Source organism: Porites lutea, chromosome 1, assembly GCF_958299795.1.
Source record: "Porites lutea chromosome 1, jaPorLute2.1, whole genome shotgun sequence".
NCBI lineage: Eukaryota > Metazoa > Cnidaria > Anthozoa > Scleractinia > Poritidae > Porites > Porites lutea.
In genome coordinates, this window is record NC_133201.1 from 1,105,201 (window position 1) to 1,118,595 (window position 13,395).

Here is a 13,395-nt window from a genome sequence, read left to right on the forward strand (position 1 = left end):
CCATCAGTCATCTTTGCGCAAGCAAGAGTACATGACAGGATATACGAAACTAGGAGAACACTGTGAATTAACTTTCTATTATTTATACCTGCATCAGGAACTCTAACACCTTGCAACAAAACCGTCAGAAAACCGATTAATAATTAACCAAGATTATCCAGTCTTCGAATTCCTAGATTGATGGGCGCGATGTTTATTGATATTACAGTATCCCATTGTTATAAGCATAGTTCTTAGCACTGCAATGAATTTAAATGACTGTAAAGTGCAACGCTTGACGTCACCTATGCCGGTTTTTGTAAAAGGATTCTGGTAACAAGGATATGACTACTGATTTAGCAACATATTACGTAAGTGCTTTAACGCAATCCGAAATAAGTACGGTTTAGCAGTTACTCCCACAATGTGGTGCTCGGGTCAGTATACTGTTGCATTGTTGTTTTTCCGTAAGCTCTTTTTAGCCTAGTTTAGACTAGTTACTGACAAGCGTACTAGAATATGTCCAGTAACTAACTTTTAGGGTTTAATCTTTATAGATTATAATCGAGGGAGTAAGAGGCGTTTCCTATTCAAGTGGTGTAGCCATAGATAACATCGCATTCAGAAATGGATCCTGTGAACGACTTGGTATGTACACGAGTAGATTTACCACTGCATTTTTGAAATATCCCAATATGCTGACGCTGAAAGATGGATCAAACTCATAAAACATATTGCAAAAGATATTTGTAACATTTTTTCCTTTTTTTCCAGTTACCCAGTCGTTATACGGCTTCATAAAGGAAGATGCTACAGACTTCAAATTGGACAGAATTCCAGTTTACATTGGATGGTACTATCAGTTTACAGTGCATGCTCTTCAAACAAGAAACAGTTCCGCCGATGTGATGTACTTTGTGTACCCAGCAAACACTGTCCATTGTGCAAAATGCGTCACCCAAGAGCTTTCATTAGATGACCTCAGTTGCTTTCCTCGAGACTTCTTCTTTTCCTCAAGGGCATATCAACCACATTACAAAAAGATATTGCTTCTGAACCGGGGAGAAAAACTACCATACGGGATTACCTTGGAGGAATACCACAACTGCTGCCGTGAGACAGTTACAGAGTACTTCTTTGCAAATGTGTCATTAGACCGTAAGTTAATAAGTGAACTTATACTAAGTTGTCTCTAAACTTAGGCATAAAACCTTTCTTTTCCAAATATCATGCGATAGTTAGTTTTCTTTTAACTGTGAGCTTAATACCATTGCCGGCTGGTAATGAGATATCCAGTTATGTGGCTTAAAATGAAAAAAAATATATATATTCACGTAAATCCTGAAGCTTTGGTCAGTTGTTCAGAAACTAGTATATCGATTGTTATTTTTTTTTCCAACTACAGAACAAAATGCATGCACACCTGGCTGGCTTAATTTGGGCGAGTCATGTTTTCAAATATATTCTTATAATTACCAAACCTCGAAAGACGCCATGTTTAAGTGTCACAACCTTGGAGGAAGACGCGCTGTTCTTGGAAATGCCGTTCAACTGCACGCACTTTCAAGATTCATCGATGACTATATTGGGGACCCATGGCTAAACTCCGATCATCTGTGGCCTTGTCAGTGGTATCTATCATGCGGTTTCATTTGTGAAACAGACGAACGTAAGTCCTTCGTTACGGTAAAGTGATTCCACGCTTTTTTTTTAATGAGGTTTGCTTTAGATCCGTAGATCACACAGCAAATTTTGGAAAATTGGAATTGCAATTAAAATTTTGGAAATTTTCGAAGACGATTCTTTAACTCTGCTTTTCCTATTATTCAATAATCCTTAGGAAGATTTTTGATCGGTTGGCAATCCGTCCATTCATCCCAAGCAAACAGCAGCGGTGAGCCCTTCCACGCTGTCGACGGTAACGTTGCGTCTTGTTTCACGGTTAAAAGGCAAAAGGTAAGTTCTTTTGTGGTAAGAATCCATTTCAGTTGTACTCCGCTTATCAGATAGATCATCTAGCTTAGCTCGTAGTTAAATTCTCTATATTTGTAATTTAAAGTTGCTAGATGTCAAGATACCTCCAATATTCTGGCCTTGCGGCGTGTCAAAAGAGTGACAGAAAGTCCTTCAAAGTCCAGTTACTTCCTGTTTAATTTATGCTGACTTACCGCACAAACCTCCCCCTCGCTTTCACAAAATAAATGCTGTGGTTTAATTTTACATTTGATTTAAATTTTATTTCCCTTTGTTGTTGGGTATGGTAATATATGGTATCCAGTTTGAAAGGAAAAAATAAGCTTCCACCAAGAATGAAATTGAACCACAAGATTAATACTGTGCGACCTTGTTAAAACTTTCGATTCTTTACCTTAGGGTCAGCCAGTCTGGTGGACCGTAACTTTGCAAAGACGAGGATTTGTCAGCAAAATTTGGATCATAAACAGGCTGGGGCGCTGCCTTGCCGAAATGCCCAAACATGATGTCATTTTGAGGAACAACGTGGAAACCAAAAAAGCAAACTGTAAAGTTTACTCCTGGAAGGATAGACAAAAGACACTGATGATCTGTGAACCGTTGATTTCTGCTTCAAATGTAACTATTTATGAAGATGGTGTAGACGATTTAAGCCTGTGTGAGGTGATGATAACGGCAATAGGTGAGAAATGTAAACGTTTTCTGTTCCCGGTATTTAATCTTATCATCCATCAAATTCAAAACTCCGTGGCCCGGGTTCAAAACCAAGAAATCCAAAGAAACATGGTTATAAAATACCGCCAAAGTGCAAGTTTGAAACGCTAACCATTTGGACGTGCTATCACCAATGTTGTGCATCAGAAACGAGGTCTTGATGTTGACTTTGAACCTTCCAAGACAATTAAGTGTGTCAACCCTGACGTGAAGAAATAATAATGCGCGTATAAAAAATTGCGACTAGTTTCTTAAACATTGGTTCTAAAAAGCACGTCTTTGCTTCGCTTGGTATTGACAAATATATTCAACCATTATAAAATATATAGAAAGCGAAGACAGTCTTCATGGCGTTCTTCAAGAACTTTGGTACGATAATCCGTTCGCAGTGAGTCTGCAAGATGACAGCAGCTTTCCAAGCAATCCAAATGTTGTGTATATTCTCCGACAGTTTGACGCTCCCTTCGATTTCCATACATTTTACGGGCAACGACTTACAGCGTATTTGCAGGTGCATAAACTCTTCTTATTATTTTTTCTCTAAAATTGTTCTAATATAATGTTGTAAATAACAACGTGCACAAAAATAGTTACAGACGTTCAACCAAGTATCTTCTTCAAAGGATTCGACTGATAATTTTTCATTTTCTGTTTCTAGTTTTGCTTTCTGGGCATTTGTGAGCATTTTCCTAGCAGTTTCTTTACATTAACCTAAATATCCCTTCCCCTTTAATACTTACTTTTTCCCCTAAAATGCAAATCCTCTTTCGGGCATCCCTTAATTGCGCATTCGGTGACAGGGAGTAACCCTACTTCGCACGTCAATTATCTTACTTTTTTCCCTTTTTTTATCTCGCGTAAGGTTTCTGAAAGCGGTAACTACACCTTCTTCGTCGCATGTGATGACACTTGCGAGCTTTGGTTACGCACAGAGAAAGAAGAACACGTTGAAAAAATGGCGGACAACGAAGCATCTGGCAAGCTACTTCTAATAAAACTGGACTATTGGACAGACCGCAATCAATGGAACAAGTAAGACTACCATGTTATTTGATGAAAAGGGTATGTTATCTTGGAAACTAAACCGCGCTTCATGGTCTTTACACCGAATTTTTAAACTGCCTTTTATCTACTTTAGACTGCGATCGGTGCATAGTAGTTGTATATGTACTGCGCGTGGAGAACAAATACATTGATTGTGGCTAAATTAATAAGCATCATATTTTGTTTTTACTTTTTAAAATTAGCCGTATTACAACTTATAAATCACAAACCGCGGGAAAGACCAGACTCAATATTTTTTGCCTTGCATTAACATAACAATTTGTAAAAGACAAGACATAAGAACAATACCTTTTCATTGATTTCGTGATTTTCATGCTTTGATCCTAGTTACTAGCATAGTTACAATGTTTATCTGATTTTCTATTGGTTTTGTAATGAGATATTTCGGCGTCCCCACGCGGGTATAAAATCGCACGTTAGCGTCCTTTTGGTCAGGAAAAGTCAAGTAGGATTCGCGTCGTGACATCGTTTTGTGATTTTGTCTTAACCTTTGGTACAAGCGGGACCGATAGTTTACGGTCAATCTTTGGTCTATAGATTTTGGTCTTTGGAATTTGGAATTAAATCACCGTTTACCGTCACCTTTGGTTTTCCGTGGTTTTCTTGTTTGCCGACCCGTAAAATAGTCCCTAACCTAACCTGCTGCGACACACCCCTCGAAGTTTCTTTTCTCATTTGTTTGTTTGTTTGGGACGTCGCCAGCCACACAACTTTTTTACTGTTGAATTTGGGTCCCTAGGACCGATGATGTTTCCCAGATATCCCAAAACCATTGGCTCATGAGCTTATGAACTTCCATGTGTTTTAAGGTGACTCGATACAGATTTTCAGGGTCAATACCTCCCAAGTTTGAGCATAAACTACGTCGCCATAAACAAAGATTTGGAAAAATTGACACCACATCTGTATTAGATATGATCAGGGTTGCAACGACATCGGAGTTGTCATAGCAACGAAATGACGCTATTACCTATTTTACTTGCAGCAGTATATCTCGGCACTGGGAACTGTTTCTCCAAATTGTTCACGGGAGCTTTTTCCTCCAATAGCGGCCTCGATGTTCGTGAAGTTTAAGCGAAATCTGTAAGAGCGTTATCGAGATATTGTGGGATAAAGTTTTTTATGGTTAGAAACACAGTAACAAATGGACAATCTTGATATCATGTTTGGCCGTTATCTGTAGAAAACAAATCGCTTTTCAAATGCAATTTCACCTCATAGTAGTTTCAATCTTTTTGAAAAGGTGTGTAAAAGATCATGGAGATAGCTGCAGCGGATTGCTAGAAAGAAGGATTTGATTAGTATTTATCGAAGCGCTCTTGTTAGCAGTTTTGTAACATTTTGGTCTTCTTTAACAAATTAGCGAATAATTTTTGAACTGCTCGATAGATTTTTTACAAATTTTAAGATTCTTGAGATTAATCTTCCTTTTATATGACCTTTTAGTTTCAAGATTATTGATATATTGTAAGGCAATAAAATAAGGGCTACATTTCGTTAATTTTTTATCGGAACTCATGAGGACCCGCATATGACTTTTTTTTTGCACACCACATGACGCCGGCTTTGTTAAGGACGCTAGGTTTTGAATGACCGGCAATAAACTTCCTCCTGCGGAAAGCAATTAGGTTCTTCACCGTTTGGTTCTAATGAACAGTGGCCAGTTATTCGATAAAGGGTCACATTTTTTAACAAGATTAAGGCGGCAACTGGAGATAAAGTAATTAGAGAAGAGATTACAGAGACTTGCGTTCTCAGCTCACGAGTTATCCAGATAATCGCTCGTGGCCTACGACTCAAGTGTTGTCTCTGGTCTTTGCCAGTATTAAAATATAGCGTAATTCCATATTATATTGAATGTATTGAAGGTCGTGGAACTCAAATAGAATCGGAAGAATGTTGCTAGATAAAAGGGTTGATTCAAAATGTTTATTATGTAAAACCCGCGGTCCGTGAACACACAGCATATTACTTATTGTAAAGGAAAGATGGATGCCAAACCAAGTTGAAATCATTGATCTCCGACGCTTTGTGTGTGCAGATTCAACGAATTTTTTGGTGTGAGCTTGCTAAACTGCACTTTCCGCAGTGAATCGCGTGTCACACACGCGTCATGCACTCGCTGGTGCGTTGTGTTCGTATTTATGGCATCTCTCTGATGGAATCTTGTACATTCAACGCACTACGGTTAAAAATTTAACCAAAACAATGGAAATAATAATTGACTTTTTCTTTATATGGAAGTAGCGTGATACTACGATTTGACCTCTGATCGAATAAAGCCAGCATTGCATTCTTGAGATGATCGTAAAGGACAGTGTGTGCGTCTGGGTAGGTTTAGATGACATTACGAAAAGAAGACGGTCCCCCTATGCCTTCAAAATGTTTCTGAGAAAAAAGATATTACGATAAACGTGTAAGTGGTAATATTCATCGACAGTCTGGTAGGCATTTTGATGTCGAAAAGGTTTGATCTTCCAATCCGACTGCATTTGTTTGGTGACTATTACTCATGATCTGCTGTTAATAATGTAAAGTGTGTGCAAACGGGCTACACAAAAAAATTATGTTATTTAATGAGAGGTTTGCGGAAATATTATTGCTAGAAGTAACTTGGCCTAAATTCCTAAAGATGTCATAGTAGCGGCAGAAAACACAGAGACCAAGCGATCGAATGGATTCGGTCGAATAGTGAAATCGCCATCCAGCAAAAACGTGTCCAAAGCCGCCAAAAATTATCAAATATCGCCGGTGCCGCTATTTTTAAGAGTTAAAACTCTTTATCCAGTCAAGAAAAAGCTATGTATTGCAGGATTTTAGAAAATTAGGTAGGGGAATGGAAATCATTGTTAAGGGAGCCTTTTCAAGAATAGCTGCTTGCGGGGAAAAAAGTGAGTTTCACTTTTGCTATTAGTCAGTTCTTAATGTTCATGCGAGAGGACTGTATGGAAATTAAGAACAAGGAATGGAACGCTGGAGAAAAGCCTAAAGAGAAATCACTAAGAAGCACCTTAACATGTTTCAAGGGTGACTATCAAAAAAACTTTACTGTTAAGTGCGGCGAGTTTTATTTTAATGCTGTGGTGTTCTAAACTCCTAAATGCGATGATTTTTAAAGCAACAGAAAGACTAGGTGGCGCGCCCGTGATTCTGTGAGTTAGACACCAAGGTATTATGAAATCACTTGCGCACAAAGAGAAAAGTTAAGAGTTAATATGTCTGATATATTTTAGCTAAACGAAACGAGTTTCATTGTAATGCCATGGTGTTCTTAACTCCTAAATGCGATTTTTAAAGCAACAGAAACTCCAGGTGGCACGCCCGTGATTCTGTGAGTTAGACACACAGGGTCCAGAGGAGTTTCGTGTGAATAAATGAATTACTTATTTAAAGTCTCACCTTGAAAAATGTCTATACCAGTGTCGCATAGCACGATTAATTAGGCCAGTGGCATCTTTATAAATCTACTGTAAACGATGATCGACTTTTGAAAATCGATGACCGCAAGCCATATCCTCGCCGGCGCACGGCACGTCGCCCGAAGGGCGACCGAGGCACGAAGTGCCGAGTAAAAGAAAGGACAAGGGAGGAAACTTGTACCACGTGTCTTCGTTCGCTGTGAACCGCATCACTCGGTGACGGAAGTGAATGAGACCGGAAACGCAAAAGCAACAGACCGATGCTAATTCGAGAATCAAAACATCAGCTGCGGAGAGAGTTTTAAAGATCTTAGAGATCTATGCAAAGGCAACAGAGTTTTAATTGAAGTGAAGATCTTTCAAGACTGAACATTGTACGTTTCAACAGTCTTCGATGTCTTAAGCAGGTTTTGCTGGTGCGAAGGCTTCCCAGTAGTCGCAAAACGCACAGCCAAAGACGCAAGAGGTAGTATAGTTGGACCACCGAAGAATGGCACAGTCGTGATGATATTACAGTTGCCTTGCACGTCCGCTCTACTCAGTGTCACTTTTTATTGCAAGAGTACACACGACCCGTAAATCACTATCCGTAATAATTTAACATTCCCCAAACAAAACTTACGAGCTGGGCCCAGCGTGATACAGCATTGCAGAAAAACATTACATTCACGGACTAAAGAAAATCGCTTAGTTATGCAGATCCAGAAGGCACTTTGGAGAAAATTGGAACCCTTATTCAGCCGTAATAAAAAGCTTTACGCTTCAAAAGAGGTCAAAGAAAATGTGTTTGCATCAGAGGGCAAATCCTGCCGACCAGAAGCAATAACCACAGTAAATCGATATGTGTCATGACCTCTCAGTGTGAGACTTGCGGCTAAAATCCTCGCTAAAATCACATTTGCTGTAGAACCTTCCAGAGCATAATCTACCCAGCGGAGGGAAAAAACTTTATTGGAACGAGCAGCATTTTGGCATGAGGCTAAAGTCGTGTAGACTTCCCTTTTATTGCTCCGATCTTGAGCACATTTACTTTACTACGTCATTTCCGTCACCATCTGTTGCGGTGCACAGCAAACGAAAGCGAAAATGTCGCCGAAAATGAATTTGAACGCTTTTTTTATGCCGTTTTCCTACAGTATTTGGCAAATACATAAGAATTCTAGATCAGGTTAGTAAAATCAGGCGATTTCATTCAATTCCATTTGAGTTTCAGGGATTCGAAAATCGGCCCCAAATTTGTTTCTTCCCTTTCTGTATTTTATACTGTAAGCCGATCTTGCGAGCCCTCAGTCTCTTGGTTTGCGGTCTATGGAATGTGTAACAAAACTGTAACGCGATCAAAATAACCCATTTTTTCGGAGGTTTTCGACGGGCTTTGATGTTCTAACGACAAACCCATCTCCTCTGGACCCTGTGTAAGACACCACGGTATTATTAAATCACTTGTGCACAGAAGAAATTAAGGGTTGATAAATCTGATATCATTGTTATAACTTGAGGAAGCGAGTTTGATTGTAATGCCATAGTGTTCAAAACTCCTAAGTGCGATTTTTGAAGCAACAGAAACTCTAGGTGGCGCCCTTGATTCTGTGAGTTAGACACCACGGTATTATGAAATTACTTGCGCACCAAGTGAATATTTAACGGTTAATATGTTTAAGCTTGAGTAAGCGAGTTTTATTGTAATGCCATGGTGTTCTAAACTCCCAAGTGCGAGTTTTATCATGCAACAGAAACACTACGTGGCACGCCCGTGATTCTGTGAGTGTGACACCAAGGTATTATAAAAGCTATAAAAGCTATATGTGTGTCTTAGAGTGTTTTTTAATAGGAGATTTTCTTGTAGGAGACCCTCCGCCAGATATCCTTTTTTTTTTAAAAAAAAGATTTGTTTTCTCGTTACAAATAAAACACGTGTAGCAAAATTCCCATTTCCAGCACTTTTAGTACGTCCCGCAAACTGGGAAGCATAGTATGTAACCGTTTCTTCGGAAGAAGGCTTTTCTTTTTCTTTTTGATATTTATTTAGAACAATATTGTTGCGATCCGTTCTCGGAGAATGTCTGCTAATGCGGTTACATTTCGAAAACAATACTTTTGTGGTCTCGCGTTCTCCTCGCGCGCGGCCTTTTGCTTGGCACCTGGAATTTGTTTTTGGTTTTACGTGGTTGTTACAAAGAAACGTTTCGGCGCGGCCCACACAATGTAAATAAATTTAAGTAGAGTGGACCAGTGTTTTGAAGTTGCTGTGTTTGAAAAAATATTTGTAATTTTTAAAATAAAATCGATGGTGTATTTACGGAGGTTCCGGTTAACGTTTGGGGACAAAAGCATATTTTGATTGTGTTAGTTGCGCCTGTCGGAATAAAATGTCATATGAATTAGCGAGATGACGTGCGAGTAATAAGTTCCAGGGATTTCTTATGGTTCCCGACCTACGGTCCTGCACTATGTTGTCAACACTTCCTTTGTTTTACATTGCGCAATCGGTCAATTCAGATGACTGCTGTGTACGTTTCTAAGGCCACCTTAATATTTGAATATAAGTTTTTTATTGGTAACATTATCATTCTTACTCACTGATATTTGTAAATTTCTTTAGATTTCCCTCCCAGCAAACATCCAAAGAGATCTGGTTGAGTAAATGCCAATCGTACTCTTTGGAGTTATTAATGAGGCAATTTGGAGGAAAGGATGGTGCATCCGTAGGAATGAAGCTACCAAATGGGACATTTATAGGCCCAATAACTGAGGATCACTTATTCTGGGTGCGGCCAGGTAAATAATTTCATGTAGTTGATACTACTGAACGAGGGCACCTTTAGAAGCCGGAAATTGGCCGTGTCTGCCAACGGATTGTTTCTCTTAAACGGCAGTTTCTAGTTAAATTTCCAGTGAACTCTACCTTTTTTTTGCTCAGTTTTTGATCTGTTTGACTGAAATTTTGTCGTTCGGGTATGGTGCGAAAAGTCTCTTCCCCCTGCACGAATAAGCTGCCAAAGTTGTTTATGGCCGTTAAAACAGAGCATGACAAGTGGTACAAGGGACGTGATTCCGCAATGGCCGTTGCGGGCGGTTCACTGGTGTGAAAAGGGTTTAAATAATCCTAGTAGTTTATGTCGTTTCTGAACACTCTTTGTTACCGATCGGATAAATGGATGTCTTGACCGCAGTTCGTATTTGTAAAACATTGATTTCTCTTCTGTTCGGATTACGAAGGATTCGCACTATGTTTTATTTTTATATACAATTTGCAATTCACACAGGTGTTGGATACATAGACTTTCAAATATCGTCTGTTCCTAAAAAGGTTACTCTCAAGACTGGCCAAAAACTTCTAATTCAAGGTATTTTTAGGTAGCTATTTTCGCATAACGGTAATTACTCGTATGTGATAGTTGTAACTTAATCGTATCTCTAATTTCCCTTATATTTGTTCTTGTAGCAAAACTTTTGTTTAGTGGTGGAAAACCATTAACGTTAATTTGGACAGTACAGCCACTTTACTTCTAAATGCTATAAATTAAAAGAGTATCAAAAACTTTTTGTAACGAAAAGTTCCAGATAATACGTCCGCGTGTATTGATTAACCTGTTTACACTTTTGAGTCGTTTTCTCTTCTTTAACCGTATAGCCAATTACAAATATTGCTGCCGTGGATTGTACTGTTCTGGATGTCCAATGCGCTTATATGTGAGCTTTAGTGAGCAAAGGATTTTGGTTCATAATGACTTGCCAATGGATTGTCAGGAACGCTATTTCAACACTAGTTTCGATACCTTTCTACAAGAAGGAACGTACCAAATTAAGGTAAGCAATTTGAATTTATCGTATTTGTTTTATATAATAAAACAAACACGAGATGTGGGCGTATTGAAGAATGTTAAGAGTATCATGGACGGAACATAAAACCAAACAAGAAGTTTTAAAGGTGGCAAATACCACAAGTTCATCATTACCAGCAATGATTAATGAAAAGAAAATGCCAGTATTTTGAACACGCAATAAGAGCGTGCGTGGTCGATCCAAAAATTGTTACTGGAAGACGAAATTGCAGGGAAGAGAGGAAGGGGGAGACCAAACGTTAGCTGGATGAAAAACATCAAAGAATGGCTAGGACACACCTATAATGGATGTGTAAGAATATCTAGAGCGGAAGATCGGAACAGCTGGAGATCCATGATAGCCGACCCACTACTAGTAGATGGCACTTGATCAGGGGCACCCAACGGCCCAATGTTTCCAAATACGCCAGAAGTGTTTCAAATGGTTTTCTCTGTACTTAAGAAGCCTGTTTGGTTAATTTGGAGTTAGAAGAAAATTGAGGTCTATAGTCGGACAAAAAGGGGCCACATTTTTTAAAGGCCGACATTTTGGATCACATAGATACTGTTGCTAAGGACGCGAACCAAGTGATGTTTTTATTGGATATCTGGACTTCACCCATTGCTGAGTTCAAATGTCTAACTCTTAATCTCTCGAGTGCAGTGCTTAACCCTAAATTTCTCGAGTGCAATGCATAACCCTAACCTTGAGTTCAAATGCTAACCCTAAATCTCTCGAGTGCAGTGCCTAACCCTACATCTCTCGAGTGCAATGCTTAACCCTAACCTTGAGTTCATTTGTTTAACCCTAATCAAGTAGAGTTTACTGCTAACCCTAATCTTGAGATCATTGCTAACCCTAAGTCAAGTAAAGGTAATGCTTGAAGGAGTTACGGTTGATTAACTATGCTAATGGAGGCGGGCAAGTTTAGACAAGCCCAGTGACGTCACTCATTGATTTACTGACTTAGTAGAATTTGTTTCTATTTTTAGACTATGTCATGCTTTCGTGAGTGGGCAAGATTGTGCATGCCCACTATATATATTGTTCTGCAATGTATAAAAGGAAGGGCAACGTAAACACAATTCATTTGATTACGATACGTTGTACTGATTAGAGCTCATCAACCTACCCAACCTATCCAAGACTATGCTCTACCTGCGGAAAAAAGTACAAAAACAGATTTGACTTTTCATGTCACAGGAAATTTGGTGGAAAGAAAACAGAACCTGTTTCATGTTGATACTGTGAGTCAACATTTAAAAGGAAAGACAATATGTTAAGTCATATCCGTAAGTTTCATTCTGAAGGAGCCAAACGGAAAGCTGAAGAAAGCACGGACCTTCTTCATTCCAACAAGATACCGCATATTAATTCATAACTTGGCAGTGCTGAGACTACCCGCGGTACGAAACGCGAAGCTGCTGAAGGAGATACCAAATATGATGTGAAAGTCCCTAAACCAGAGGCAGTTGATCCAGTAACAGAGCCTACTGACGAATACGCTGGTGGTCCAGATCCACTCTATGTAGCTGATTTTAAAAAGTTACGACCAGCAAAGCGTTGGAAGAAAAATACATTGGTTAATCAAAAGTTCATCATAACGTTAGACCAAAACAGTGGACCAAGAGAAGGCGAAGATTTAAACATTAGCGCCACACATGCCTTGGCCGTTGCCATGGACAATCCGATGACTATCTCAGGACACTTCAAAATGGCAGCAGAGAGCATAGAAAAGAAGGACGATTGAAGGGAGAGACTTGGAAAGTACCAGTCGGTGACTTTACAGAGAGAGCTCTCTATACACAAGCAATGTTGGAGAACCTAACTAATGTGTGGACAATTTATTACCAACAATGTGGGATTTTCTGCATTGATTCCTTTCACTCGCCCTGAGATGAAAGGGCAGGCGGTGGTCCAGGAGAAAAAATTTGGGAACACATAGCCAAAGAATCAAGATGTGTGTGCGAGATTAAAAATAACGCTTGAACAGTCTACGTCCTGGGCAGATCATGTCGATGCTATCAGCATGAAGATTAATCAGAGAATAGGTCTAATTAGGAGAATCAGGAATCTATTGCCGCTACAAGCTAGAGTTGCCTTGTACAATGCCCTAATCCTCCCTCTTTTTGATTACGGAGACGTTATATGGGGGGACAGGAACAACGACACCATCATGTCAGAATTACAGATTCTACAGAATAAAGCTGCTAAAGTTAGGCCGGGGCAACCACCCCGAAGCTCGTCAACTGAAGCAACTGAAGAGTCCAAACTGAAGAGCCCACAAGAAGGTTTTTTCATCGCTTCATTGCAATCCACAAGTGTCTTATTGGAGAAACCGATTTCAACTTTAATTTTACTAAAACTCAAGCTGTTCATTCATATAATACATGTTTCTCTAATGATATTAGCTTACCCC

The 13,395-nt window shown here is 39.3% G+C and overlaps 2 protein-coding genes across 2 annotated transcripts in view; both read left to right on the plus strand.

Moving 5' to 3' along the window:
* LOC140941391 (relaxin receptor 2-like) overlaps positions 1–13,395 on the plus strand; it is a 134,479-nt gene that overhangs the window by 49,117 nt on the left and 71,967 nt on the right. The window lies entirely within an intron of this gene.
* LOC140929691 (uncharacterized) lies at positions 763–12,726 on the plus strand. Its single transcript, XM_073379441.1, has 10 exons — positions 763–1,137; positions 1,385–1,648; positions 1,820–1,935; positions 2,353–2,635; positions 2,997–3,178; positions 3,530–3,699; positions 9,754–9,929; positions 10,418–10,498; positions 11,969–11,984; positions 12,366–12,726. Exons 1-10 carry the CDS (start codon positions 888–890, stop codon positions 12,724–12,726), a joined length of 1,899 nt encoding a protein of 632 aa, XP_073235542.1. The 5' UTR covers positions 763–887.

What these genes read in the sequence shown, in the direction of transcription:
- LOC140929691 (XM_073379441.1), top strand. Translation starts at nt 888, where the DNA reads ATGTACTTTGTGTACCCAGCAAACACTGTCCATTGTGCAAAATGCGTC. An exon ending in TCACGGTTAAAAGGCAAAAG is followed by an intron (nt 1,936 to 2,352) that starts GTAAGTTCTTTT and finishes TCTTTACCTTAG; the next exon opens with GGTCAGCCAGTCTGGTGGAC. An exon ending in GACTTACAGCGTATTTGCAG is followed by an intron (nt 3,179 to 3,529) that starts GTGCATAAACTC and finishes ATCTCGCGTAAG; the next exon opens with GTTTCTGAAAGCGGTAACTA.